Source organism: Stylophora pistillata, chromosome 7 (genome assembly GCF_964205215.1).
Source record: "Stylophora pistillata chromosome 7, jaStyPist1.2, whole genome shotgun sequence".
Lineage (NCBI taxonomy): Eukaryota > Metazoa > Cnidaria > Anthozoa > Scleractinia > Pocilloporidae > Stylophora > Stylophora pistillata.
The window spans coordinates 17,498,289-17,525,862 of record NC_142525.1 but is presented as its reverse complement, the minus strand read 5'-3'; the positions used below and the strand labels follow the sequence as shown (position 1 = coordinate 17,525,862).

The 27,574-nt window shown below is 38.7% G+C and overlaps 1 protein-coding gene across 2 annotated transcripts; it reads left to right on the top strand.

Moving 5' to 3' along the window:
* The first annotated feature begins 1,718 nt into the window (after nt 1–1,718).
* On the top strand, nt 1,719–27,574 carry LOC111342378 (uncharacterized). 2 transcript variants are annotated; one of them, XM_088727731.1, is made up of 18 exons: nt 1,719–1,927; nt 2,131–2,472; nt 4,013–4,276; nt 5,179–5,297; nt 15,104–15,168; nt 15,318–15,454; nt 16,151–16,387; nt 16,576–16,615; nt 16,966–17,008; nt 20,247–20,565; nt 21,336–21,446; nt 21,671–21,861; nt 22,207–22,329; nt 22,605–22,675; nt 23,066–23,106; nt 23,705–23,801; nt 26,348–26,447; nt 26,666–27,574. In XM_088727731.1, the coding sequence occupies exons 1-18, from the start codon at nt 1,855–1,857 to the stop codon at nt 26,726–26,728; spliced, it is 2,436 nt and encodes an 811-aa protein (XP_088583857.1). In that variant the 5' UTR covers nt 1,719–1,854; the 3' UTR covers nt 26,729–27,574. The 2 variants fall into 2 exon arrangements, with proteins under 2 accessions (XP_088583857.1, XP_088583858.1); XM_088727732.1 differs by lacking the exon at nt 1,719–1,927 and adding an exon at nt 2,670–3,654 and having other exon boundaries at nt 2,367–2,472.

Here is a 27,574-nt window from a genome sequence, read left to right as displayed (position 1 = left end):
GCCTAGATCCTTCAAAGTACACAGATCTCTCGAAATAGTCCTCCGAGAAGTGTTCGGAGTAGATCACAAATATTTCTGTAGGATTGAAGTTTACTTGGCGAGGTCGCACAAATCGCATCCGTTTTTAAAATTAAAATGTCTAGCGACTGGTTTAGATGTGTCCTTGTCATTCCTTTCCACGTCTCGAAGGTGTTCTCGGAATCGGTCACTTAGTCTTCTGCCCGTTTCGCCGATGTATATCTTTTTGCAATAAGTGCAAGTTATGCAATAGATTACATTAGCGGAGGTGCACGTGAAGTGATCGGTGATCTTAATGGATCGTTTAGGTCCCGATATTTTATCAGTGTTGTGAATGAAAGGACACGTTTTGCATCGCGCACGAGCGCATTTAAAAGTGCCTGGTTGCTCATTAGTCTGAAAAGAACTTCTGACCAAAAAATTGCCTAAGTTTTTGTCGCGTTTGAATGAAATGAGCGGAGGCTGCGAAGAGATAGTGCTTGTCTTCCTTTCGAGACGTGGAAAGGAATGACAAGGACACATCTAAACCAGTCGCTAGACATTTTAATTTACCTAATCATTCTAAGCAACATATGGCAATCTGCGGTCTTTCCTTGCACTTAGGTGGCACGGAAAGCCGTAAAAATCTTGAACAAAAGCTCATCTTTCAAACCGGCAGTCTCAATCCCACAGGGATCAATGAACGCTTTTCATTCCACTAATTTATTCATGTTTTTCTCGTTGCCATGCACCCACCAATAACGTAGCTCCATTTTCTGCCTTTAAAAGCACACACAACCCACAATTCCTCTATTCGCTCCGACGAAGGGCTAACGCTCGAAACGTCAGCTTTTGTAATCATTACGGTGGCCAATTTACCATTTCAACTTTGTTGATATATCGAAATTATTTCGTTACTCCCACCGACGCAGCCCCAAACAGTTTCTTTCGAAACTATCAGCCTTTATTCATTTCAGTTTTTCAGTGAGACGCTAAAATGCGTAATCATGGCGGCGACTATTCAATCGTCTTTAAACAAATCGGAGATTGAGTTCCTTGAGGAAAACCTTGAAAATTGTTCTGTTAAAAACCAGTACTCACATCTACTCCTTTTTTTTTTGTCAAAGCGTCTGGAAAACTATAAATAACGGAGTCAAATCTGAACAGATTCAAAGTCTAATAATCTGATAAGTTAAAGCATATCTAAAACTATACAGAAAAGAGAAAGGTGAATGGCAAATCTAGAACCCTAATTCTAGATTTTAGTTAATTTTACAAAATCGTTGCAGATTGGTGACGTCAATTGATATTGGAGAAGATTCTTCCTAGTGTGGGACTGACTTAAGACTAGGCTAGGCTGTGTACAATTCCTGAAAATCTTGTTCGTTATTTTACAAATCATTAGATGTTTCAGTGTTGACAAGTTTTTCGTACTACACTACTAACAAAATTGACTTAACGCTCCAAGGAGAATCTCTCTCAAACTTTACTTTTTAAGAGATGAAGCTACCGTCTAAAATTCAAACGTTACTGTTAGGTTTATTAGCGCATTGACAACCTTGTAAATTAGCGCAAACACACTGAAAACATTTGTATTAGTTTTTGTTTACTTAGTTCAGTGCGATCTTACACATTTCGGGTTTGAACTTTTCGTTGGGAATAAGTGGTACAGCTTACATGACATCTTTTATATTTAACCGCTGTACTATAAATTTGTGTGTTCGACCCTCGACGAGCGCCTTTGATATAGCATCACCCTGATATCATTCATCAAAGATACAACGGACGTTCCTTGAATGTTTCTTTTGTAGAATTTTGGAAGAGAGAACCTCTAAATCAATTACGGTTCGTGAGAGGATGATGAAGCTTTTTACATCTGAGGTTTTTCGATGGGTTTTAGCGACGCTTCTACTCTGTTCCTCGAAGTCAGGTTTGTAGATCGAGTGAAGAATATTTATATACAGAAATGTTATCTTGGTTTGCTATATATTTAAGATTAAATCCTCGACTATCCTAAAAGAATTCAGCATACCCAAACACATCCTTAAATTTTCTCACGAATGAACCTCGAAACGTTAAAGTTACGTGTGATGTGTTGAAATGTAGTTTAATTTTGTCTGTCTTCTTTTCCAGAGTCATTTAGAATTAGCAGAACACCTCCTTCCAATCCTACCATTGTGGTTTTAGGAGAAAACAGCGCGCAAGTCAGTCTTGCATGGGAGTTATCTGATGCACCAAATAACTATTTCGTTCAGTTTTGGAGAAGGAAACCTGGTGAAGATCTTAAACAAATAGCAATCAGAACAAATGGGAACGCGTTCCATCCGGGCTCCACGAGTGAGTTCAAGGCTTCACTCCCAGCGACACTAACACTGAAGAACGTAGAGAGAAATGAGGAATACTCCTACACTATTACTCTGCTGAATTCTCAAGCAGTTGAGGTAGCACGAGATACAGTTACTATTGATGTGGTTGGTAAGTAATGCTGTTTCATGAGTTGCTTTAATACACTTCGTTTTGTCGTACATTTTTTTGCGTCTTGTCAATTCATGTACGCACTAACCCATATTTGTGTCTAATAGTATCATGCCTGTTTTAGAAATATCTTGAAGAAAATTTTATACCTAAAGCTGTCTCTCTCAGTAAATGATTTTATTGAACTTTCATTGCAGGGAACGGTAAGCTTATCCGTTGTACCGTTTGACGACACGGTTTCGATTGAACGCAGTTGCACTTTCAGTGTTTCAAAAGGATTGTTTCTTTTCAGCCGTGTTCGTTGTAACCTTTTTTTCACGCACGCTAGGAATGGCTGGAATTCTGGTGAATTGATCGTTATGTGACAGTTTAGTTTTCTGTCGCTTGAAGTTGTTTTACTTTGATGAAGATTGATAATTCAGCTCAAGCTTGGGTTGGTTATGTAAATGTACATTGTGCAACCAATATACATGTAAAGAGTATGTGCACGATTTTCCTCTAACTTTTGCACCAATTGACGTTGAGAAAAACTCCTTTTAACCTTTCAACCTGATTTTAAGGCTTTATTGTTCACTAAGGTGTTGTCTCTGATCCACAGTTTCTACTTCGTAAATGACTCTCGAAATCGTCATTGTTTAATATTTCATACTAGCCGAGCGGTCTGTATTGTTTGTTCGTTACTACCACATAATTATGTCAGTTTTGCATGAGTCATCTAGCATTGAATATTATGTCTGAACGGTTCGTTTACTTCTTACAACATTAAAGTATTTATTGGCTTCTAAAAACGATCTTTTATAATTTTTCATAGCCGACTGTGAGGTACGGTATGCAATTGTTGACTTGAATAGTTTGAATGTCTTTTTCGTTTATTGAAATCTATGATTATAACAGGCTGTGTTTTCCTTTTGATGTAGTAAGTTTTAATATATTCACATCATGTTTAACCCACGATAACCCACACTCGGGCTGCTGTGTGAAACAAAGATGTTGCAATTGTATTAAAGGAAGTCAGGAAGGTCATGTGTATTTACTTCCTGAGAGATTCTCACTGAGGATTGTCAAGGAAACTTGCTAACCCCTGGGAGAGGATGCCACAGTGTTGTAGGATTAGCCCAGTATTTTTCAGGTCTTCTTGTGCTTATTATTTTACAATCTTGGATGGAGAGAGACACTGCAAGGGTAAATGGTCCTGTTCAAGTTTATGATTCATTGACCCATTTAGGGCTTTAGCGTTGGACTTCTTGAGCCAAGTTCAGCTAGGGCATTAACCACATGGTTCCAAGCATCTCTCTCTTAACATCTTAATATATGTATGCATGTATCAGTGTAATTATATTATTATCGTTAACAAGTATTTTCCTCAGCAGTCATTAGATGGCTAATCTTTGTCTCTTTATTTTATTCACAACATTCTCTTAATAGTTACATTGCCTTTGAGATAGCAGTTTCCCAGAAGTGTATCTAACATGGTACACAATGTAATAACTGTGATATTTTCACACAATCTAAACACATATCTCCAAATGTTATTTCCCAGTGCCTCCAGAAATAACTGTCCCACCCACACCAACACCTTTGCTTACCATTGGAGAAAACTACACTCTGACCTGCAATGCATCTGGTGACCCTTTCCCAAAGATAACTTGGACAAAAGATGGTACACCAGCAGAAGAATTTAATGTAACGGGTTACAAGCTTCATTTCACCAATGTGGAGTTGAAGGATGTAGGATCATACAGATGTACAGCCAGTAATGGATATGGACATAATGCCACAAGTGTCAGTGTAGCTAGCATTAGATGTAAGCAGTCTTTCCTGTATCATCAAAGTTGTTCTGAATACAGCAATGCAATTGCAAAGTTTTACTCTATGTACATGTATTGTTACAGAAACAACTCTACTTGTATTTTGATTCATACGTAAACTGCAGACAAAACAATGTGGTGTGGATTAAACACTACAAAGACATAATTATTTTCCTTCTATAGTTTTCATATTGAGATATCTAAAAGAAGGTTTTCATTTCTGTTTTAATTTTTTTAGACATCACAGTTTATACATGCATTTGTTTTACAATGCCTGACCAGATGGGAATTTAATACAGATGATTGTGGTGTCTGTTTTTGTGAGACCATTTTGTGAAAAGTGGGACCTAGTGCTTTCTCACTAGCTACGCACTGACCCTTACAGGGCTCAAAATGGACTTTATTTTTTATTTGGGTGTCAAGTTTTGATTAAAATGATTGGTTCGGTGATAAATTTTGAGCAAAGACATTTCTGTGCATGAAAAATTTTCTTAGATGTGAACAATCATCAGTTGACTGGCAAGTGCACTTTAATGTACATGTATCTGTGGCTTAGTTTCATGATAAAATGAACTTTGCCACACTGTATTTTTGAAAACTACTGCTTTCAGACTCGAGAAAGAAACAAAGCTGAGCTGAAATTGGATATCCTGCATGATGCTTTTTGCCTTGGAAAGTTTTTTTATTTAATTCAAGCCTTAAGGAGATTACACCAACTTTATGGTTTATTGTTTTCTTTGCAAAAGTACTTTTTTCCCAATAACCTGTATACATTTCAAGATTTGACTGAAATTTTTGGAAAATAACAGATAAAGCAATGGACTTAATTTGATTGTCAAAATAAATTAGAAAAAGGATACTTTTTTATACTTATTTTACTCTCTTTTTTATACTGTAGGTAATGATTGTGATATAAAGACAGTTGGAATAATATTAAGGAGTGAAACTTGGAAGTCAGCCTTGAATAACCAACAGTCAGTTGAGTTCAAAATATTGCAGGCAAATGTGTTATCAGAAGTAAGTATTTTGCCAAGAATGAGTACAATGGGTGACCATGGCAGGTTAAGAAACTTGTTTTTACATTTACCAGTACATGTTTTGTTTTTGTCATACAGGGGTAATTTGTAAATTTTTTGATGTTTAGATACAGAAACATGTATTAATTGTTTAATTCCCCTTATCCAATATGGCTTGGGCTGACAGAGCCTCCTTTTAATTCATTTAATTAGGTAGCTGCCAAATACAAATCTTTGTAAGAGTAATTGGAAAAATTACTTTTGAATTGTAATTCTGAACCACGGTCACGAAGAATAGACCTTTGGGTGGTTTGGTGAATATCTCGTCTCCCATTCACATGCATTGATATTTGGAGATTAGTTTCTAATAGCTTTGAATTCATTGCAAAGCATTACAACTTCACGATGGTTTAAATGTGTCTTTCTGAAATGGGGTAGCCGCTGGAATTTTTACAGCGAGGGCTCATAAACTGCATTTCCAGGAGTGATTGCCCCCGTTCGGCCTTTGTCCAATGAGAGTAAGGAGGCTGTTGATGGAAGAACTTGCGACTTTTTGGCGGAGAAGCTATTATTCATTTTCAAAAGGCTTTAACAATGCGGGCTAATTGCGTGGCATCAAATTAATATCCTTTTGTTTATATTTGATTCGCGTTTACCAAAAATATCACCTTGTGTTTTTCTGCAACAGAACGCCTCGCGCTAAGATAACGATTTCACTTTCGGTTTAGTGTTGAGAAGCGTTTTAAAAGCTTTAAGACAAGCCCTTAAACGAAAGTTTTGGTTGAGATAAAGCAGAGAAACGGATTTCTGATGAAAATTATAACAGTTTGCCGCTATTTGATTTGCCTATGAATACCTGAAAGCGAAATTTAAATTCAAGGATTAATTAAATTAATGGATTTTAGATGGAATTTTGTTTATTCACCCCCGAATAGGGGTATGCAAATCCGCCGATCCGCTACGATTTGATAACCAAATCCGTCAATCCGTTAAAAAAAATTGTTAAATCCGAATCCGTTCGCTAATTGTCACGTAAAAAGGTGAAAAACGCACCTTGAGCTGTTGTGTGTTAGCTAGGCAATTTTTAACTCGTGAATTGCACGTGCACAAGAACGAGTTGTAGGTATGATATGTGATGAATGGCGCTCGCTCATTTGGTCGATTCCTATAAACTTATTTCTATTTTAGGCTTTTGAATGTATTTGATAGTTTTTGGCGTGTGATAAACAAACGAAATGGCGACCTTTGTTGCTAAGAATAGTGTTGGGGCGAAAAAGAAGCCAATGATAATCTTGAAAGTACTTTAAGGTGACTAAAGTTTCTCATAGTAAGACCTATTTTTTTCAAAATGAGTAAGTAAAGATCTCAAAAGAGAGCGGTTACTTCTGAAAGATTGTTAGATAATACATCATCCCTATGTCCTTGAGACAAGGATCTTAACTCCATGAAGTGGTTCTTTCTATCAATATTTTGTGCATGTAACACAGGTTAGCCAGGCCATACTACAAACTCAACAACTTTTAATCTGAATAATAAACCCAGATTGTGCTTTCTTTAAAATGTTTTACATTATTTTGAACTAAAGATACATGCACAGCAGCAAGTTTTATTTTGAAGCAAGACTTAAGTTACACCTCACTTCATTTGATGTATATCAAATTAACAGCAAAGTGACATGGCTTTATACCTAACACCAATTCTTCAAGAAATGGCACAGCTACATGTTAACTTAATATGCTGAAATTTTAACTATTCAATAAAAGTCTTCATGCAGATTTACCAATACTAAAATAAACAGTATATAGTGGCTTCATGACAAACACAAATTTCTCAAGGAATAGGTATAGTAACCTTTCCTTTGAATCATACTGAAGATTACTCTTTCTCTTTGTCAAAAATCTTGCTACAGATTTGCCTGTACCTAAATGCTTGTCGTAGAGGCTCTACACTTAGGACATGTTCTTCAAGAAATTGATACAGCAACTTTTCTTTTGAATCATATTAAAGATTAAAACAATAATAAGTTGACAGTCACAACAACAATCCCTTTAAAAGGATGAATATCCTTGCTGGTGTATGACTATAATTACCTCTGTCAACTAGTGGTTTGTATTTAGTTTGAGATTCTTTACTCTGGTTCAGTAATTTTTTATATAATAATCACATGATTGTAAATAAAGATTACAATTGGTAGCAGTTTACATCTCATGCTTATACTTCTGGAAGTTATAAATTTATGATTTATTTTGACAACCACTTTGATTGTCATTTGAAATAAAAATTTTTGTGAATTAGATGCAACAAGGATATTCTTAATGCTTTATGTTTAGGGTAAACTAGGAACACTCAAAACTGTGCTCTTGTTTCATGAAGAATCACAGATATTGAGTCTGTTGAAAGAAACATTAATGTAAAAACGTTTTTCAAATTATATTTAGTCATATTTCCTTGGGAATTTGACAAGCACAATTCCACAGGTATTTCTGAAATTTTGGCAAGCATTTATCGTAAATCTAGTTGGAAGAAGAACCTTTCTACATAGAATGAATACTTGCTAAAAGCAAGGATTTGAGATATTTATTCAATAGTGGAAATACCCTTAAAATGAGAGTTCAAAGTCATAATTCTTAAAACAAGGAATGTAAATCTTATTTTTAATGGTGCTATTCTTAAACTGAGGAACTTTCATTGGGGAGTATAAAATTCTTAAAAGTAGAAATCTTGGTCCTTACATTTCAAGGAATTGACTCTCAAAATAAGGAAAAAATCCTTGTTTTGAGTATCCACTGACTAACAATAAGAATTCCGAAAAACAAAATTTAGAATGGTTTGAACATCCTTGTACTTGTTTTTTCATCCTTGTGCTAATAGTTATCTGAGAAGTGCGAAACAGGCTTCAAGGGTAGTACTCAGATGCAACACAAGCATAGGCATAAACATAACAAGCTAATGTGCAGGTGGGCTCAGCTGCGACGTAAACATGAGCACAAGCGCTCAGTCGATGTTACCTTAAATAGGGACATGGTTGGTATAAGCAGTATACTGCTTGCTGATTGTCTGCAAGACTTTCGCTTATGTTTATCCTTACGCTTATGCCAACCAATTCTTAACTAGACAGTATAAGCATAAAAAGAAGGAAACGTTTTGATAATCTTATACATATATGCTTATCCTTATGTTCGTGCGTTCCATCCAGGGTATAAGCTTTTACATGCCTATCCCTATGCTTGCATCGCAAGTAAATACTGAGCTCAATATTGGAACAATACTTTTTGATAAACAAAACAGCACCCTTTTGAACTTTCATTCCACAAACCTTTACTGTAAAATCTGGAACAGTGACTGTCTTGCACCAAATCCTAATCAGGCCATATTTTCTGTCTTTGAGGCCTAATTTAGTTTCACATCATATTCCTCATAATGCTCATTAACCAGTCTAACGATTCATACCTTAGTATGGAAATCAAACACCCCTTTCTATTGACGACGCAAATTACATTGGCTTATCCAATTCACGAGTTGGCTCACAGAGTTTTTGATTAAAATACGGTCTAAGACTTTTTATAGGATTTTTAACTGCCAACTAAAATGATCTACCTTTACATTAGAAATCTGTTGTTGATCCTGACTTGTCGTCCAAAGCGTGTCGTGGCTCCTAATAGGAAAGTGGACCGTCTTTCAAGGTCAGAAATACTTGAATCTCCATCTTCCGGTTCCTCGTCTTCGTCTGTACTTGAGTCGTATTCTGGGACCTCCTCCACATTCTCGGGGTAGCTCTCGCCTGTTTCAAGTTCCTCTTCGTTCTCGTTTACTTCAGAAGACTCCGAACCTTCAGACAAGGCCAAGTCGACTCTGTCTTCAGATATCTGAAGCTGTCTCGGGTAAATAATTTTCGGCATCGTTCCATATCTAGCCTTTGTTGTTTCCAGACGGTTTGTTCTTTGCCGAACAGCAGCTCCATACGTTAAGGCGTAATTACGCATTTCTTCCATTGCCTTTTCTGAGAGTTTAGCTACTGGGAGTTGTGGAATAGAGGGAAGTGTAGCTAAGGGGATTTCATGTTCTGGGTTAGTGTACCAGGAGCTCTTTTCACTGGTGCAATAATACACTGTCGAAGACGAGAGCCGTTCGTACTCTCTTTTATTGCGTTTCTAAGGTCCCTACAGTATTCGTTTTTTTTGGTAGCAGCGGATGTTTGATGTGGCTGGTAGAGTCCAGGTGTTCAAGGTCAAGGGTCATGCAGCTTAGGAGGTTAGTGGCATCAAAAGAAACAGAGTAAAACAGTGACTTCATTCTGTCCAATTCCCAGTGTAGCATATCGACCGACCTCACAGTTACGGCAGACACCGTGCCTTGGGGTCCATTCAGTGTCATCTCAAGAGCATCCTGTTACAGAGCGAACTGACTTTTCATACTCAGCGAGTATTTGTTTGCATTCCTTGACCTTTTCTGTTCCCTCTGGTAAAGTTCTTAGTGGAGGACACTGTCCTTTGTGCAGTCTGCACAGAGAAAGCATCGTAAAGCTTGTTAACGGACTTTAAAGAACTCGCTATTTCGGAGAGAGGCGTGATTATTTTCAACGAATTTGATTGAGCGTCGCAAATATATACGGCGGAGTCAAACTCAACACAAACACTAACTGGTTGCTTGAACTGGCATTCCAAGAGGGGACCATCTTGACTTTCTTCAACTTTGGTTGCAGCAAATATCTGAACCCTTCCCTCTTCATCAATTTTGAAGAGACTTGCTTCTTCTTGATCTGTGAAAAGGATTCCTCTCTGAAATGGCGCAACGGTGTATCGTGTGTTTTGTGATCTGTAAACGACTTGGCCTTTACAGGAGGCGAGTTCTATTAGTGTTATGCCTTCATTGTGTGGCACAAACACCTTGTTGTTGTTCACACAAAGGCTGACAACAGAATCCCAATCGTCCCCATAGCCAATGATGCGTTGGACATATATCGCACATACCCCATATCCGTCATACTTGAGCTGTGCACTATGTATTTTCTTAGAATGTGAGTATGCTAGGAACATAAGCTCTCTATCGACTAATGCAATCGCCTGATTGTGCGCTTCGATAGCCTTGTCCATGAAGTTTACTCGGTGTTTGTCATGTCCAAGTGATGCATATTCTGCCTCTTTCCTCTTAAGATATTCCTTGCTTCTTTGCGCACCTCGGCAAGTGTTCCAGTAAATGGCAAACCAAAGCGTTATTTCAGAGTCTGTAAGCATTTAACTGATGTTATCTTGCTTGAATTAAGGTACACATGATTGTCCTCAAGTTCGACGATTAAGACACGACCATTCAACGAGTTCAGAAACGCGACATTGCTCTCGCAGTGTACTTGAGTTGAAGCAAGATTTTTCTTGATAATAGATATTTTGTCGACAGGACGGTATGTAGACGGGCGCGGTAAAGAGTGGAGGGAGCCAATTTGCTGTCCCATGAAAGAAATAGAAGCCATCCAAAGTTTGCAATGGAGACCCTTATTGGAGACGGGTACACTCCCAGGCGATTGTTGTCGGTGAATTTATCAAGCTCTGGAATTAGAGTGTGGCAGACATAACCAACGCTTGACAGGAAAGAAGTTAATCCATCACTGCGTAATGTTAAGACTGCCGAAGGGTCTTGGCGGTCCTTATTCTTTGCATGGTCAATCCGTGGTATAAGCTTTGTCACTTCAGACATAGTATCGAAAGTAGAGCGGTTTCGTAGAGTGCGAAGCAAATCACTGTTGCTACGCTCATTGTTCAGCTTGAGCCCCCAGTTGCTGAATGACGCTTTCAAACTTTTTCCCATGTGCACACAGTCAGGTAGTACAGTTAAAAGAGAGATTTCAAAAATCACTTCAAAAGCGCCCTTGTTGCCTGTCTCGCAGTCTGCCGTGGCAACAAAAATCGCTCGCTTGACACACTTTTCTTTCTGGTCAAGGCAAGTCGTACAAGCACGTAGAGATGGATGGCGGCTTACTTGACCTTTCTCTTTGCATTCACCGCACACGTCCTTTATATCAAAGCAGGTCTGAGAAAAGCTTTGGCAATGTTTGAAGCATTTTCCAAGTGTGCTCTTTGATGACGAAGCCCGACTTTAGCAATATTCACAAGTTTTTAAGATCTTCACCTGTTCCATCAACACATTGTGGAATAGCTCGGCCGTTTTCCCAGACTTCGTGGAGTACTCAACAGCACAGGGTAGGCTACACTTATTCTCAATGCTTGTGACAGAAGAGACTATTGCTTCGGTGACCAGGTTTTCCTTTAAAAAATCTGCACTTGGCTTAGGGTTTCTTCTTACATAATCAATGTTAAACTGACATTTTCTTTACATCGCTCATCAAATTCAATGGCCGGTTTAATAGCTGTGCCATCGTTTGCTAGGCAGCAAGGATACACAGTCAAATAACTTGTATCCACGGTAGAAACAGCAGGAAATGTCTGCATGCGCACGATTTGTCCTAACGAAAGTGGCTTCCACACTCATGGCTCATTGGTATAACCAGCTTGGTGTTTAAGGCACGTCTTATAAGAAGGACCTCCAAGATTCATTTGCTGTTCGTTGGCAGGATCAAAGTGACTCCCTCTTCCCTCACTGCGGTTCATGGGATCTCTAATAAAGCATGCAACCTTCCTTCCTCCTAAGTAAGTAACCGTGTTAAAAAATTCGATGACATCTTTGTCGTACTGGTGCAAAGGATTGTAATGAGTTTCTACTACATCGTTCAAAAATTTGTAGAGAATTCGGGTTCTGTCAATTTTTCCTCTGCGAATCAGGTCTTTCAGTTTAACGCACACAGGATCGGCCATTTCTACGCCATAGAACAAGGAGGTATTGTCATCTTCGTCAAAGTCACTATCAATGTCCCTGGGGCCCTCTTGACTTTCAACTTCCTTTCGTCCCTACTCGCTGTTACTCTCTTCGTTGTCACTCGCTATTACTATCTTGACCATCATTCTCTGTTGACTTCTCACTCTCCTCACCCTCGACACTCCAACAAGCGTCACTTTCCGTCACGTTTCTATAATCGGATTTTTGCAGCACAAAACAAGTAATTAAATTCAGAATTTTAATAACATATTAAGCTGTTACAACAATGGTTCAATTTACCTTATAAGATAGTTATGGTTAATCAGAACAGGGTGACTGGAATGAAGTCCATGTCATAAAAAAATACATAAAAATTCAGTAGGGTCCATTAGTGAAAAACCATGGCCGGAACAAAAGACGAACTCTATTCCTGTCTATTTACTAGGTGTACAAACCAACTGTTTGACGCTATTACTTTTTTTTCCTCAGTAATATAAATGATGTGGTGTACGTGTCCCTCACACGTGTATTTTAGTATCGTTTGACTGGAAGACAATGGTTTATCAGTTACTCTATTTCTCTATCTGAGTTGTCAACGTCAGAGCCTTCTGCAGGTTTCGACTTCTTGTTTGAACTTCCCGTCTCAGTCTCTTCAACCAGTGACCTCTTCTACAATATACCAGCATGTATCACGGGGTTTCGTTCAAAGGTCGGCAAACACTGCTTTGAAAATGTACTTCAGATCACTTACCAAATATCTTCTGTGAAAAACTCCCCAGAAAACTGGATAATAACAGCGCCAGAGACCGTGGCTTTCCTATCGAGCGAATCGCAATCAGTGGGATACAGTGTCACGGATAGCGGCGAGAACACACCAGACGTCCCAGTGCGTTACTATTTCCCTGATGTGTGACATGCAGAGAGTCTCGTCCGTGACAAATAAATACACATACTCAGAAACAACGCATTCCTGACGATCGTTCAGATCCACGATCCGAACTTCCTCACAAGCAAAATCCAAAATCCGGACCTAAAAAATCGATGAAACCGCGAACCATTGCAATTTCAGGATCCGCAAATCCGTTAAAATTTCGCTCTAAATCCCAAATCCGGGCAAAATAACTCTCAGAATCCGCCGATCCGTCAGCCTATTCACCCCCTCTTAGAGGATAGTCAAGTACCTACGCTTTATTCAATTCATTAGTGCGTCGCCGATGTTAGCTCAAACCTTAAAGGGCAGTGTCGTATCGGCTTCAATAATGCTGAAATGTTCCACCTGTTAGTTTGAAACGCTATGTTCCGATTCGCAAACGCCAATCGGTTTACTTCTTATGTATGAGGTTTCTTTAGCAACAATGGAAACTTCAGTAAGCTTTCCAATGTACAAAAGAGAGAGAGATCTTTTTTTAGTGGGAACTGTTCTTCAGTAGCGAAACATTTTTATTAGTTTACAGAGAATGGACGTTTAAAAATGTGCAATTTTCAAAGCAGACTTGGAGGTGTCAATCGCGGTTCGACGAAATGGCTATGGCATCATCATCTTACACTTTTAGCGTGATATAAGTTCCGCCTTTCCACTTTATTTTAATTATAAAGTTAATTTTAACGAAACAATAGTGTGTCAAAACATCATTCGAACGTGAAACTGGAAACAAAAGAAATATATCGCACCTAACATCAAAGCACTTGCGATCGTGCAAGCTCGCTACGTTTTCGGAAATTGTTCGTGCCGTAAATAAGGGCCTGGCTAAGCTAGGAAACTTTGTTGTGGAAACATTGATTCCTGTTATGTTTCCCGGGGTGGCTAAATTAGCGGGAAACAAACAAAATGTTTTGCCGCCCCAGTGGCTAAACGAGCAAACATTGTTTCGGAAAACAAATAAGCTACGCATGCGTGTATGAATAAACTGACTTCGAGGAGGTCTGGGGATCATAGAATGTTCACATTTTCATTGTATCAAAGCCCTCTGTGGCATTCCGCACAATAATAAGGAACTTCAGCATCTTGTACCACTTCCAAGAGAGTAGTACACATCGCTTGTTTGTTGACTGGACTTCTTTTTTCTTTCCAGGGCCTGTTCCCTCATAAATTGTGACCTGATAGTTTTCCACTTGCTCTTGTAATCCTCCCGGCTGATATATTTTTCTGTAATCAGTAGATCGATTTGCGAATATGCCACCTCCTTACTGTCCCTGTTCAAGTAGTCCTTATGACCCACGTCCCAGAGAAAAGGCCTTTCCTCATACAGCGTAATTAGCATTTAAATTTCTTCATCTTTCCAATTCCTTTCCCTTCCCTTTCCCTTTCTTTGAGCGTGACCAGCTTGAATTTCTTCGCAATCAGCCATTTTAATTGTTGTCTGCTCGCTTTTGCAATGAAACATTTTTCAATGTGCGAGCGGCACTGGAAACTAATCAACATTGTTTTCATGGTGGCTAATCTGGGAAACATGGTTCGGACGCAAAATTTGTGTCCAGGAAACAAGAATGTTTTTATATGCCGGTAAATACAAAATTTTGTTTCCGAGGAGCAAAATTTGTTTTCGCAACATATGTTTCCCGCGCAGCTAAACTGGGAAACATTTGCCTCCGCAAAAATGTTTCTGCAACAAAGTTTACTAGTTTAGCCAGGCCTTAATGAATATTCAATTAGAAAAACAATAGAGTGCATATATGAATACTAAATCGACCCACAAAATGTGGGTACACATTTAAACCGCGCTGAAGTTGTACAGTTTAGTTTGGGGGAGTGAATCATTTAAACATGGCTATAAAATAATGTGTTTTCAGGACCAATGGTGGTGTGCCATACTTGAAATTTAACAATTTAAATTTTACACCAAGTGAAGTTGAAGCAAGCTAAAATTTGCTCACAGACAAGCAGACCAATGATATTTTGGTGTTCTGCATACATGTAAAAGGTATACTTTTGAATAATTTGTGCCGTTTAAGCATTTTTGTTCCATGTAAAATAAAGTAACTTTCTTTCTTGTATTTAAGATCTCCAAGGTTTATGCTAAAAATCCCGGGAAAAAAATGTACAGTATAGATCTTGTTGCTTTCAGGTAATTAATTTTAGAATGCTCAGTGTATGCATATTTTAATGCCTTTTTTTTGTTTGAAAGAAGAATGTAGAATTAATTGAGTACAACATACCAGTACTCTTTGGTTATTTCAGAAAGTGAGGAAAGTATTCCTTTTTTTACTATAATAGATCTGGTAGTGTTGTTGCTGAAGTTGAGATGAAGTTTGGAAAATCTGTTACTGACCCTTTGAAACCACTGGAAGATGACATCAAAGATGGAAAGCTTGGGGCATTCACAGTTAACTGTAAACTTGATTTGAATATAAGTAAGGCCTGGTCTGCTTCACAAGTAGATTTTATTTTGTCATGTTTATGGAAAGCTACAAAATTTCTCTGTACTGTTTCAAGATTTAGTTTTGTTAAAATAAAGTTACCATGCATGTACTTCTTAAGAGTGAGAGAACTAATTTTTTAGTCCTTGCTTTTAGATGGCTTGGAATTGGAAAACTTTTGGCAAGTATTGATTAGACTGGAAACTGTTTTCTTATTCAAAATCAGCTGTGTTTCTGTACTCTCACATATTATAGGTAACAATTACTAATTTAAAAATGACTGGTATTCAGGAAAAGAATACCAGTCATTTCTTTATTACCACAATGTACATCAGCAATTGCCCAGGGGGCCATGTTCAGTTCTTAAAGTAATGGTTATTTTTAGTGAAAAAATATACAGTAGAATCTTGTACTGATTGATTAGAAGCGTAATGCTTTTGATACCAGTCATATTGGATATCTACATGTATATTTTGCTAAATAGTAGTGGAAGCCTTGTTTTTCTTGTAAGTTTTCAAAGGCCGGGGTACTCTGGTGAGACCATCAACAGGAGTCTTAAATCTTGTTAAGGATGGTCTGCTGCACCATGTTCAATGTGCTGTGTACATTTACAACAAAAACCTCCCTACCACCTTTTCTTCAGCAAAAAATTGTTTCAGTTTTGATGAAATTAAAATGTTCTCTCCACAGCTACTCCACCACCCGCCTCCCTTTTTTCAACAGCTACTCCACCACCTGTCTCCCTTTTTTCAACAACGTCAGAAGAACCAGATCAACCTTCAAATAATGCTCCCTTCTCAGGCTTGACACAAAGCGAATTGTGGGGTATCATTGGAGGATGCATTGCATTTGTTCTTGTAGTCCTCATCATTATTGTAGTGTCCTCTATTTACTGTAGGAAGAATAAAGGTGGGGGTGCTTCAAAAGGTAAGCAAAACAATTTATTTGTGTATGACAAAAATCTATAAGGCTGTTTAATTTTTATGCATCAAACCACAACATGCACCAAAGGTGCACATCCTCTTTTATCTTACATTGCCATTACTGTTACCATATGTATGGTCACTTGATTGATCCTTTGATTGGATAACTTCCAGTTTTTCGGAATTTTTAAGGTGGTAGGAAAAAATACAGTGAAGTTGGTGGTTACCTTGGGTAAGTACAGTATTAGCTACTGTTCTGACACCTGGCAGCAATCGCCAGTAACCCTGGCTGCTCATTTCCTTGTGGTCTTGGTTTATATAATTTATACAAGCATGCTTATGATAATTACATCTTCAAATTGCCTTTCGGTTTCTGGCTTTACTTTGCAGATACTTCGTCAACCAGTCCCTAATATAATTTGAATTGAACACCATTTTCCATAATAGTTCTGGTATCATGCAGCGGTGAAAAATGAATGAACTTTCTGGGTCTCACTTTCATTAGCAACTGAAATCCAGATTTGTCTCGCCTTACCAGGTATTCTTATCAGAGTTAACTCTGTTCTTATGTTCAAATTTTAGGAACCTGCGGCATCATCGCCGAGAAGACCGAATTGAAATCCAGGTAATATAGTTCGATAGTGAGGAAAGATTTGTTTAACATTGCGTTAACCTCCTTTTCATACTGCATGCAACAATTCTTCAAAATACAAATATTCATGTAACACACGAGGAAGGGTGTGGCAAACTTGTGAAAATGTCATGTACTCGTCAAATACTTGTGACAACGTAATTACGCATGCTAATGTCGAGACGTAAGTTGAGGCGAGGCGTGCACCGATTACGGAACTTTTGTGTATAGGGTTTATGTCGTAGGTTGTCTTGTAATTTTTTGGCTAAATATGCCGCCCGCCACCGAAATTTCGGGCCCAAAGATAGTCTTGGTATAAGTTTCACCAAATAAGGCAACAAGCTGGCGAATCGGTGATACAGTTCGTCGCGCCGTTAAGAGAACTCGCAACGCTCTGCGATTTTGGAGGCCTTTGTGAGGAAATAATACGAGATCAATTGATTGAGAAGACATGCGTGAACCGGATCCGAGAACGTCTGCTATTGGAACCGGACTCCCTAACAGTGGATCGTGCAATTCAGCTCGCTCTTCAAGTGGAAACGGCCATGTTGGAAGCTCATTGCAACCGTGCCAAGTTCAATACGTCACGCGGAAACCTCTCCGTGCTCACGGAGAAACGAAACGCTATCCCCTTTTAGCAGCTAAGCCATCTTCAGAGCGTAGTGGCTGCTCTTCAGAAAAACGGAGCACAAATTGTGGTTGTGATCTACATGACATGCATGACAAGGCCTGTCCCGCCCGTGCGGTGCAGTGTCGATTTTGTGGTAAAGCAAATTATTTTGCGAAATGGTGTCGTTCAAAACCAGCTGCAGTGAAACAAGTTGCTCAAGATCCCAAGAAGGACGTGAAGGAGTCCGAAACGGTATTTAGCCTCTGAAGTGAGATACACGAATCGGGGTACAAGTTTTGCCAGGTCAACATCCAGGATGTGGAGTTGGATCTCCTGATTGATTTGGGTGCAAAGGTGTCTATCATCAATGAGTGGCTGTTCATGGAACACTTTTCCTCACAAAAGCTTGACAGTCTTAAGTCAGCGTCTGGTCTGTTACAACAACGAGGAAATTGAGGTTCTCGGGGTGGTAAAGTTGTCAGTACAGCACAGCTGTTGGGGGTTTTACCACTCGCTTAGTTTTTAACGAGATGTACTGAGACCCTGGACTCTTCTCTTTTTTTACTCTCTCCTACTACAACTCTTCAGATCTTTTCTTCTTCTACTACTCAGCGAGGAGTGCCCACGTTACTAAATTCAAATATCACAGACATTTTTGGGTTAGCTGACCGTGAGAGTTTTTGTAGTGTATCCCTTTATTTTGCAAAAAGGGGGAAACTGGTTGGCCCTCACCGAAGCACCTGTCGAGCGCCAAGGAACCAATTGAACGCTAACAGCTGCGCACAGGAATTGCGCACACGAACCAATTGAACGCTAACAGCTGCGCACAGGAATTGCGCACACCAACAGGAACTTCAGTGTGGGTAGAACTCAAGGTCATCTTTACCAACGCAAACACGACCACCTCTAAAACTGTGTAAATGTCTAAATGTCTAACACGGTAACAAGGAAATCCGTGAGCTGAGCCAAAAAAATATAAATCTACCAAAACAACGCGTAGGCGCAAAAGGCAAAGCTGAACAAAACAAAAGGCTTAACTAGAAAAGTCTCAAAACAACAACTTCCAATTCACCTCACAACACTACAAACAACGCGTGGAGAGTTTTTCGTTATGTTACCTCGCGCGTAACCACTCTTATGGGAATCGATCTTTTCAACAGACTCGGGTTCCAAGTCACCCATAACGGAGTGCCATTTCAATCCGTCTTACTAGCTTCAAGGTTTCCCGAAGCATTTTGAGAGTTCGGTAAAGTTATCGGTATAATCACTGTCCTTATTTAGACACCACAGTAAAACCAGTTACACAGAAGCGGTGGCGTCTACCCCTGACGTTATGCGAAGAAGTTTCGAAGGAACTTCGAGACCTGGAGGAGATTGATGCTATCGAAGAGTTACTAATCACCGTTGATCAGAAATCTGGTAGTTGCACGCCGCCCCTCCAAGGAATTTTGTCGTTGTGTTAACTTGCGGGATTTTAACAAAGCCCTCATTCCTGACAAATACCCTCTCTCTTTACAGGAAGAACTTATGACAGAGTTTTGCTTTCCACCATCTTCTCCAAGTTGAACCTGCGTAAGAGCTATCTGCAAATTCTTTTACATGAGGATAGCAAACACCTAACTGCATTCATCACTCACGATGGTGTGTTACAATACAAGCGCATGTCGTATGGTCTGTCATCCGCTCCGAGTGCGTTCCAAAAGATTCTTTCGTCCATCTTGTCAGGTGTTAAAGGTGCTTTTAGTATCATTCATGATTTAATTGTCCTCTGCAAAGACTTTGAGCAGCATGATGAACGTCTTAATGAAATTCTCTCTCTTCTTAATGAACATCATCTGTCTCGGAACACTGGTAAATGTGTTTTCTATGCAACTGAAGTGGATTTCTTCGGCTACAGCGTGTCTGTGGTTGGAGTACGCCCTCTAAAGTCAAATGTAAAGGCCATTTTAGATCTTCCTAAACCCAAGAATACGATGGAACTGACTTCTTTCCTGAGTTTGTCCCAAATTACGTCCAACTTGCTGATCCTCTTCGCCTGTTCTTCGCAAGGATGTTCCTTATGTTTGGGCAGAGGCACAATCGGCAGCGTTTGCCACCCTTAAATGGAAGATTGCATCTCCTCCTATCATGGTGCACTTCGACTCGTGCACTCACCGTTGTCTCAGCAGATGCTTCGGATGTTGCCCTCGGTGCTGTTCTTTCACAGATGATCGATGGCCAAGAGTACTCTGTTGTAATTCGTCGTAGTTATCAGTTGCTGCAATAAATGTATTTATCCGGTACCGTGCGGTCCTGGTCAAATAACACTTTTCAAACATAATTGGGTATTTTTAAAAAACTTGTGCAGTGGTGAGCTTTGATTATCAACACATCTATCTTGCTTCCATATGAGTATAGTCGAACGCTGTTGTTTTTGATGATAAAAGCCCAGTATTCCTTTAGGTTTGACTAAGTTAATGGGTTATTGAAACAGAAAGGTTCTTGTTGATTGATTTGCACCGTCTTTGAACATTATCTGTTGGAAATTACATTAGGCGAAATTCGTTTTACAGTACCAGTTATAAGAAATATTTGCTCCTCGAAACATGGTAATATCGAAGTTTTTATCGCAACGTCTTTCAGGTTCAAGAATGTCCACAAGAAAATCAGCACACAAGATGTACAAACGTTGGGGTAGATTTGATGTTAAATGATGAGCGGTCTCCCACTTTGCAGTCACAGAGCTCTGGAAACCCAACTTACGAGCAAATTCTGGTTTCCTCGGAGTACATGCCGCTTAATCAAGCAACAAAATCTCGAATCTGGGAAATAAGACGGGAACAAGTTCACATAATGGAAATGATTGGAAAGGGTGCTTTTTCCCAGGTTGCAAAGGCGGTAGCTTTTTTAAATATCAATGGAACAGAAGGACAGATAACTGTAGCAGTAAAAATGCTAAAAGGTACGCGAAATTAAATTGGTAATTGAACCGAGCGGAGTGCAATTTGGGTCTGAAATCATATGAGTGATTTCAAAATTGAACGTGAGTCAGTGCCAGTTTCATTTGAAATCACATAATTTCAGACTAAACTTGCACAACACGAAATTCAATTGGCACTCTATTATTGAATCCACCAAACACATGATTTTTTAGCACTTATGAAGATTTTATTGACCCAGTACTGAGCTGGTTGGTGAAAATTTGTCTTTCATTTTCCTTTAACTTGATCGGTTACTTTAAACAAGCCTTGAAATCTGATTGATGGTTGTGTATTAGTAAAGGTTTCTCATTGGCTAGGAAAAAGATGCGATTTAGAACTAAAATGGTGTAATTCGTGAATAAATCGCACCAATGAGAGAAAATCAGATTGGAAGGATCACTAGTGATTTCAAATTGATGTTATAAAGTCATTTTTTTCCCAAGGTGTGTGTTTGTCGTGCTTTTTCGCAGTGCAATTTGAGGCACGGCTATTTAAACGATTCTTATCTTTCATTATTCTACTTATTGTTGCCGCTCAAGTTGTTTCAGAAAAAAAGTAGCCATTCTCCAACGTAGTATCCACGCCAGTTTTAGAATCATGCAAAGAATTCCAAAGTGCAGTGATTGATTAGTTTTTTTAAAGTATAGCAGCCATAAAAGTAATTGAAAAAAAAAATAGATTTTGCAATTTCTTTCTGCTGTTATCTATTGCTAAGCAGTGATCGTAGAATACTTTGCGTCTTTTTGTGAAGAAAATGCTCCAGAATCAGACAGAAAGGATCTCCTGTCAGAGCTTGAATTAATGAAGAAACTAAAGCCCCATCCTCATGTTATTAAACTGATGGGATGCATCACCAACTCTGGTAAGAAACATGGGGTCTATGCCAGTATTTGAACAACTGTGCACCTACCCCTCCCTAACCCAAAATTAATCTTAACTTGTTATCAGTTGACTGTTGTTGGGTTAGGAGAGGGATGGGTGCACAGCTACTCAGATACTGACATGGATCTGGAAAAAGAAACTAAAAAATAAGCTCACGTTTAAAAAGATGAATAAATAAGGGTACACTACACCTTTTCTTTGTAGATCCTTTACTTGTTTTGATTGAGCACATACCTTATGGTGATCTGTTGGGTTACCTGAGAAAGAGTCGTGGCCTAAATGACACATATTTTAAAGACCCGGATGTTAAACCTGAGACGAACCTTACCTCAGAACAACTGGTGCGATTTGCGTGGCAGATTGCGGATGGAATGAAATACCTATCTTCAAAGAAGGTGAGGAAAAAACTGTGTAGGCTGCGTTTTATAAACAGCAATTGTAAATCCCACTATAGCTGCCTTTTATGTGGGTTTTCAGATCTGGGAAACAGAACAGTCCAGTCGCACCCCGCACAACTTACGAGTAAAGGAATTTGTCATCGAGTTGTAATGTGGTGATTGCGGAGGAACTCCGTGAGAGACAGTTTGCCTCTTAAGTATAAGATGCCTGGTCACTAAGCCATCTTCCCAACTTTTTTTTTATTTCGTGTTGCGATAAAAAGCCAGGCCCAACTCATTATTTTTGGTACTCTTAAAGGAGTGAATAACGGATAAGTAAGTAATCTTGTAGTTTCTGCTTAGATCATTCATCGTGACTTAGCGGCCAGAAATGTTCTTGTTGGTGAAGGAGAAGGCTGTAAAGTGACAGATTTTGGAATGGCGAGGAATGTTGGCCAGGATGATATCTACACCAGGCGTAGCGGGGTGAGGAAGGTTTTAAAAGCCTATGAAATAGAAAGAGCACAGGCAATACTTATTAGAAGTTTAAATAGCCAATACTTTAGTTTTCTCTTAACTGAAATCGGCTGAAGGTTTTCCAAAATTAATGTGTAGCCTTATAGGAATCATTGTCAAGTACCAATTACTAAACACCAGCAGGACTTTAATTCTCTTCTATAATTCTTCCTTGATTCTGTAATAATTAATTTATAATTTTTTGTAATTCTTAAGTAACCATTGCTGTGTTTTGCTTTGTGTAGGGTCGCCTACCAGTAAAGTGGACAGCATATGAAGGGTTGCTTTACGGGACATATACGACTCAAAGTGACGTGTAAATATTGCCTTTGGAAAATGATAAGCTATGATATCACTTAGACAAGAATCATTCTAATGAAACCTCTGGCCGCCATATTTGGTGACCACAACCGCACACTTAAGTGGTTGACACATTCGTTCGAATTGGCTGTTGTCAGTTACATAATAGGACGCTCCTAGGAGCAATTAGAATAGCTGAGCTTGGTGCAATTAAGTACCTTATAATCTGGAACTCCACAAAATATTTTATGCGTTTTTCTGTCGGGGGGTATCCACCTTCATTAATAACTTTTATGTTGTAAGTACACATATTTTATGTACATCAGCTAGTGAGAGAGGCAATGAATATTAGAAAGCAGGATTTACTAAAATTACCTTATTCTTACAAATGTGTCTTTATATCCAGGTGGAGTTTTGGTGTTGTTCTATATGAGATATTCACTATAGGTTGGTTCAAGTCCGGTTTTCCTTTCCTTTTTTTTTTTTTTTCTTTTGTTTACAGAGCAAAGCAAAGTGCTACAAGATTAAGTTTTGTTCTCTTTCTATTCGTTAGATTTCGATTTTTACATCTCCCAATATTGGTACCACATTAACCGTTTTTTAAATAGTTTTGTTTATCTAGATCTCCTCCTTCCATTAAAAGTTTTGCCTTTACCAGAATATAATACATTCACATCGAGGGAGCTGGATCAAGAGGAGAGAAAGACGTCATTTAACTCGAAAGTGAGGTTATTCTCTCGCTTCCTCTACCTTTCAGTTTCGATCCAGTCTTCTCAAGAATTTCTTCCGGAGCCCAATCCGATAAATACTGTCGCTTAAACGATACATTGCGAAAACAACAGGTCAAGTTCTTACTTGAAACTGTATTGTGTAGAAATAATCAACAAAGTGTATTTTACGAGACAGAAACTCGGAACCGAGAGAGAACAAGAACAACGTTTTTTCATTGGAGTGGCTCCAAGAGATTAGTCTCTTGGTAGCCCTTAAATTTTGACTCTCTGCCCCAACATCGCAATTTGAAATTGCTTTGTTATGATTTTCATAGGCGGATCACCGTACCCAGGGATTAAAGGACGTGAAATTGCAGACAAACTTCAGAAGGGATACCGCATGCAGAAACCAAAACATGTAGATGAACAACTGTGAGTGTTTTCGAATTTGTCTTTGAAAATGTTGTCAGGCTTTTTACCATTTTTTTATGCATTTAAACAACAAAGAATGAGATCTTGAAAAGAAAACTTCTAATAGCGATATACTATATATATGTTATTGACCAGCATAGGTCTGTCCGTATTGGGAAAAACTGTGCCCAAGGTCTTGGATAGGCCTCGGACGGTACTCAAGACAGCGGGCACAGTTTTTCCCAATAAGGACCGACCTATGCTGGTCAATAACATTTTTACTTTTTTCTAATACATTAAAAAAAATGATTGCCATAAGAACCCAAATGATTTAGGGCCACAATTACGAGTTTAATTACGGTAAAATCCTCCATAAACTCAACAATTTGTTAGCGAGTGGATGATGAAGAAAACAGACATTATCCAAATTAAAGAGAAAGCTTTCACCGAAACATTTTTATTTGTAAAGGTAACTTAAAAGGCTTCTGAGTAAAATTTGAAACATTTTTTTCATAAGTAACTGTCAGGATGTGACACCTGTCAATTGATGAGGAAAAAAGCGTACGCGTTTGAATAAATAACAGCATTGGTATGACAAACACGCACGAGTTAAATGACTATGGGACGATCTTCTCGTAAAAAAGAAAACACTCAGAGATCTTACGTAAAGTATTGTTTATTTCCAACGACGATTAATCTCCAAAGACTTACCTCGAGCAACCAATCAGATTGCACGATTTGTAGAATACCGCCCGCTCACGAACTGAGAAAAAAATAATGTGTGATACTCGCGGCCATCTGATAAACAACATTTCGACATTTCCAACCTTGTGAGGAACACTTCCCTATTCCAGATGGTGTCTGTTTACCGCAGATTTTAATTGGTAATAGTGAGAAGTCTTACTTAGTCGCCATTGCATATCACGTTATCGTCTGAGTATTCCTTGTTTTGAGTTCACATTGAACAAAGCTCTTAGCGATTTGGAAAGGGATTGCCACCTGATATTTAAGTGGCGCATCATAAAACATAAAAGGTTCAATAAATGAGTTATTAGCGACCGAATCCTCGCGTGTGCGCAAAGATCTCTGGTATCGCCACGGGGGCAAACATTGCAGCCCGCTAGAAAGAAAAACGAAAAGCAGTTTCGATGTTCAAAAAACACGATTGTTGAGAGAGATGAACGCTTTTTCGCCGCAGTTTTATCATAGATGGATTAGGATAATTCTAGTGCAAGTTAGGTGTAAGTTTTGGTGGGAATTACCCCGTAATATGTTATAGAATATGATACCGGTAAACTTCTCTCTTTGCGTAAGATCTATTGTGAAATCGTCATCGCGTAATGGTCTTGACTTGTCACAAAATTAGCCATACATCGCTACGAAACAACTCATTTAAGTCCTATCTGTTATATTTTTTATGTAGAACTTGTCTTCATACTTGTCGACTTATTAAATGTACAACTTGCGACGTCTGAAAATATAGCTCCTCAAGGGAGAGAGTCGTTGTTAGCGTGATGGGAATGTTTTTTAACCGAGCTGTTGCTTTTTGAAACGATGGAATAAGCGATGAAAAACACGAAGAAACCCCTGGGTCAAGCGATAGTTAGTTTGAGCAAAATCCAACCGTTTTTGAGCTGTCACTTCTCCTCGAGCTCCCTGGAGGATCTGTCTGAAATGGCAAGATCACGGGATCTCCGGCAGAAACTGAAGACATATATTCAGTTGTGCATCGCTCCTTAAGCGACTCATTTATACCTACTCTACTTAGAAATAATTGTTATGGAAAGCCTTTTCAGTTTTGTTTTATTGTGTTAAGTGTACCTCTAGCCATTTTCTTGGCGTTGTAAAACAAACGAGCGCTGAAACAGCTAGCTCGAAATGGCACGAGATTGAAATGGTGTGTTTGAGCATTAAATATTATCGTGATACATTAAAGTTATTTAACACCTACGTTGCTTATTTTTTGTTACGTAGGAGAACGAACCAGCGTTGATATTCGGCTTAACACTGAACCTTTTCTTCTACGATGATGAGTAGAGACATTACGCGATGACGATTTCACAACAGACCCGCCTTTTGCAAGGAGAAAAGTTTATCGGTTTATTTTATAATATATTTCGGGGTTATTCCCACCTAAACTTATACCTACCTTGTAATAAAATTATCTTAATCCTTCTATGATAAAACTCCGGCGAAAAAGCGTTGATCTCTCTCAAAAATGGTTTTTTTGAACACCGAAACTGCCTTTCGCCAAACATTTCTTACTAGCGGGCCGCAATGTTTACCCCGACGGTCGATCCCAGAAATCTCTCCGCAAACGCAAGGTTCCGGTTACTGGAAACTCATTCATTTGATCGCCATCCTGGCCAAGACCAAGTTCTCAAAAGTTATCGGTTAAGTCTTTGAATATATCCACTACCGACCAAGATAAAGGAAAAGAAACAGGTTGAAGAGTTCGAGATTCTAAATGAAAAAAAATTGGGGTCTTGATAGCAATAACATTTCTTTGATAGTTTTTATAGTGCTGTTAGTTAATGTTGTTAATATAACTGAAGATATATCTCTAGTTACCAGATCATGTTCCAGTGTTGGCAAGAGGATCCAAACCTTCGACCAACATTCTCCAATCTTGCAGACACCCTCAAAAAGTTGATACAAAACGAGACGGTAAGTTTGTTATGTAATAATACTATAACCTTCTATCTCTATGTTATTGTATCGGACTGCTTTAAGATAAAAAAGAAAAAGATGGGTATTACATGCTTTCCTTTGTCAGTTATATGTCAAATGCCGTTCCGCTCTTTAAAGAAACACATTTTGTCTACAACATCATCGACATTTGTTTCATCGGAATATTTCATCCACATTTTTTGTTTGTCTTGCAGACTTACGTCAATATGGAAGAATACGACAACAATTTGTACGCAAATATTGACGACCTCTTATAGTAACTAATGAAAATTGCAGTAAGGGAAAGATAGTTAAAAGGAATCCTTTAAACAAAGCACGTAAGAAAATCAGTGCGATGTTTTTGCTCTTTTTGTTTTGTTCCATGACACAATGTAGTTTTGGTATTAAAACGTTAAAGTTTCGTCTGTCGTTTCCCACAAGTATTAACAACTAGATAGGGTCAAATCAGGGTTTATCCTTCCGTGCATTGTCTGTGTCATAGCTGTGAATTGCGACTTAGAAGAAACAATGTACTTTGTTGACACTGATAGCCCCAGCACCAATAGCTGCACCTAGACTCGTAGGATGTCCTGTTTGGGCAGTGTAACCGAAAAAAAAAAAGTTTAGAAATATCGACAGCTTGACAACGACGATCAACAGCACATCTACAGCTTGCACGGCCTCTACAAAAGAGGATAAAAAGTATTTACATAAGTGTTGATGGGATGTGGGTGTTTGTTATCCTAGGTGAGGAGAGAGACTAAGAGCTAAGTGTGAACTCAGAATCATTGGCAAGATGTTTAAATAGGCATCGATTAAATAAGCTGTAGCTTCAGGAAACAATTTAGGTGGTTCAATACTGTCATTGCTGGAAGAATCTGTGCCCGTGAACTGAGAGAATAGCCCCCACTATCGACAGATTCTGAGGTGAGGACTGTTTTTTTCAGTACACACCAGCCAGACGGTTGATAATTAGTCCTAAAATTGGGAATGTTTGGACAGGGAGATAGGTTTTTAGTTTTTAAAAGTCCCGGACATTTTAGATGGCGTATGGAAATAAAAAAAGATCTCGGGGTTGTTTGTTCCTCTTCCACGGTTTCAAAATAAAGCTGTCATTTTCCTTT

Coding starts and splice junctions, on each gene's coding strand:
- LOC111342378 (XM_088727731.1), top strand. CDS start 1,855: ATGATGAAGCTTTTTACATCTGAGGTTTTTCGATGGGTTTTAGCGACG. Junction 1,928..2,130: donor ACTCTGTTCCTCGAAGTCAG/GTTTGTAGATCG, acceptor CTTCTTTTCCAG/AGTCATTTAGAATTAGCAGA. Junction 23,107..23,704: donor ATATGAGATATTCACTATAG/GTTGGTTCAAGT, acceptor TGATTTTCATAG/GCGGATCACCGTACCCAGGG.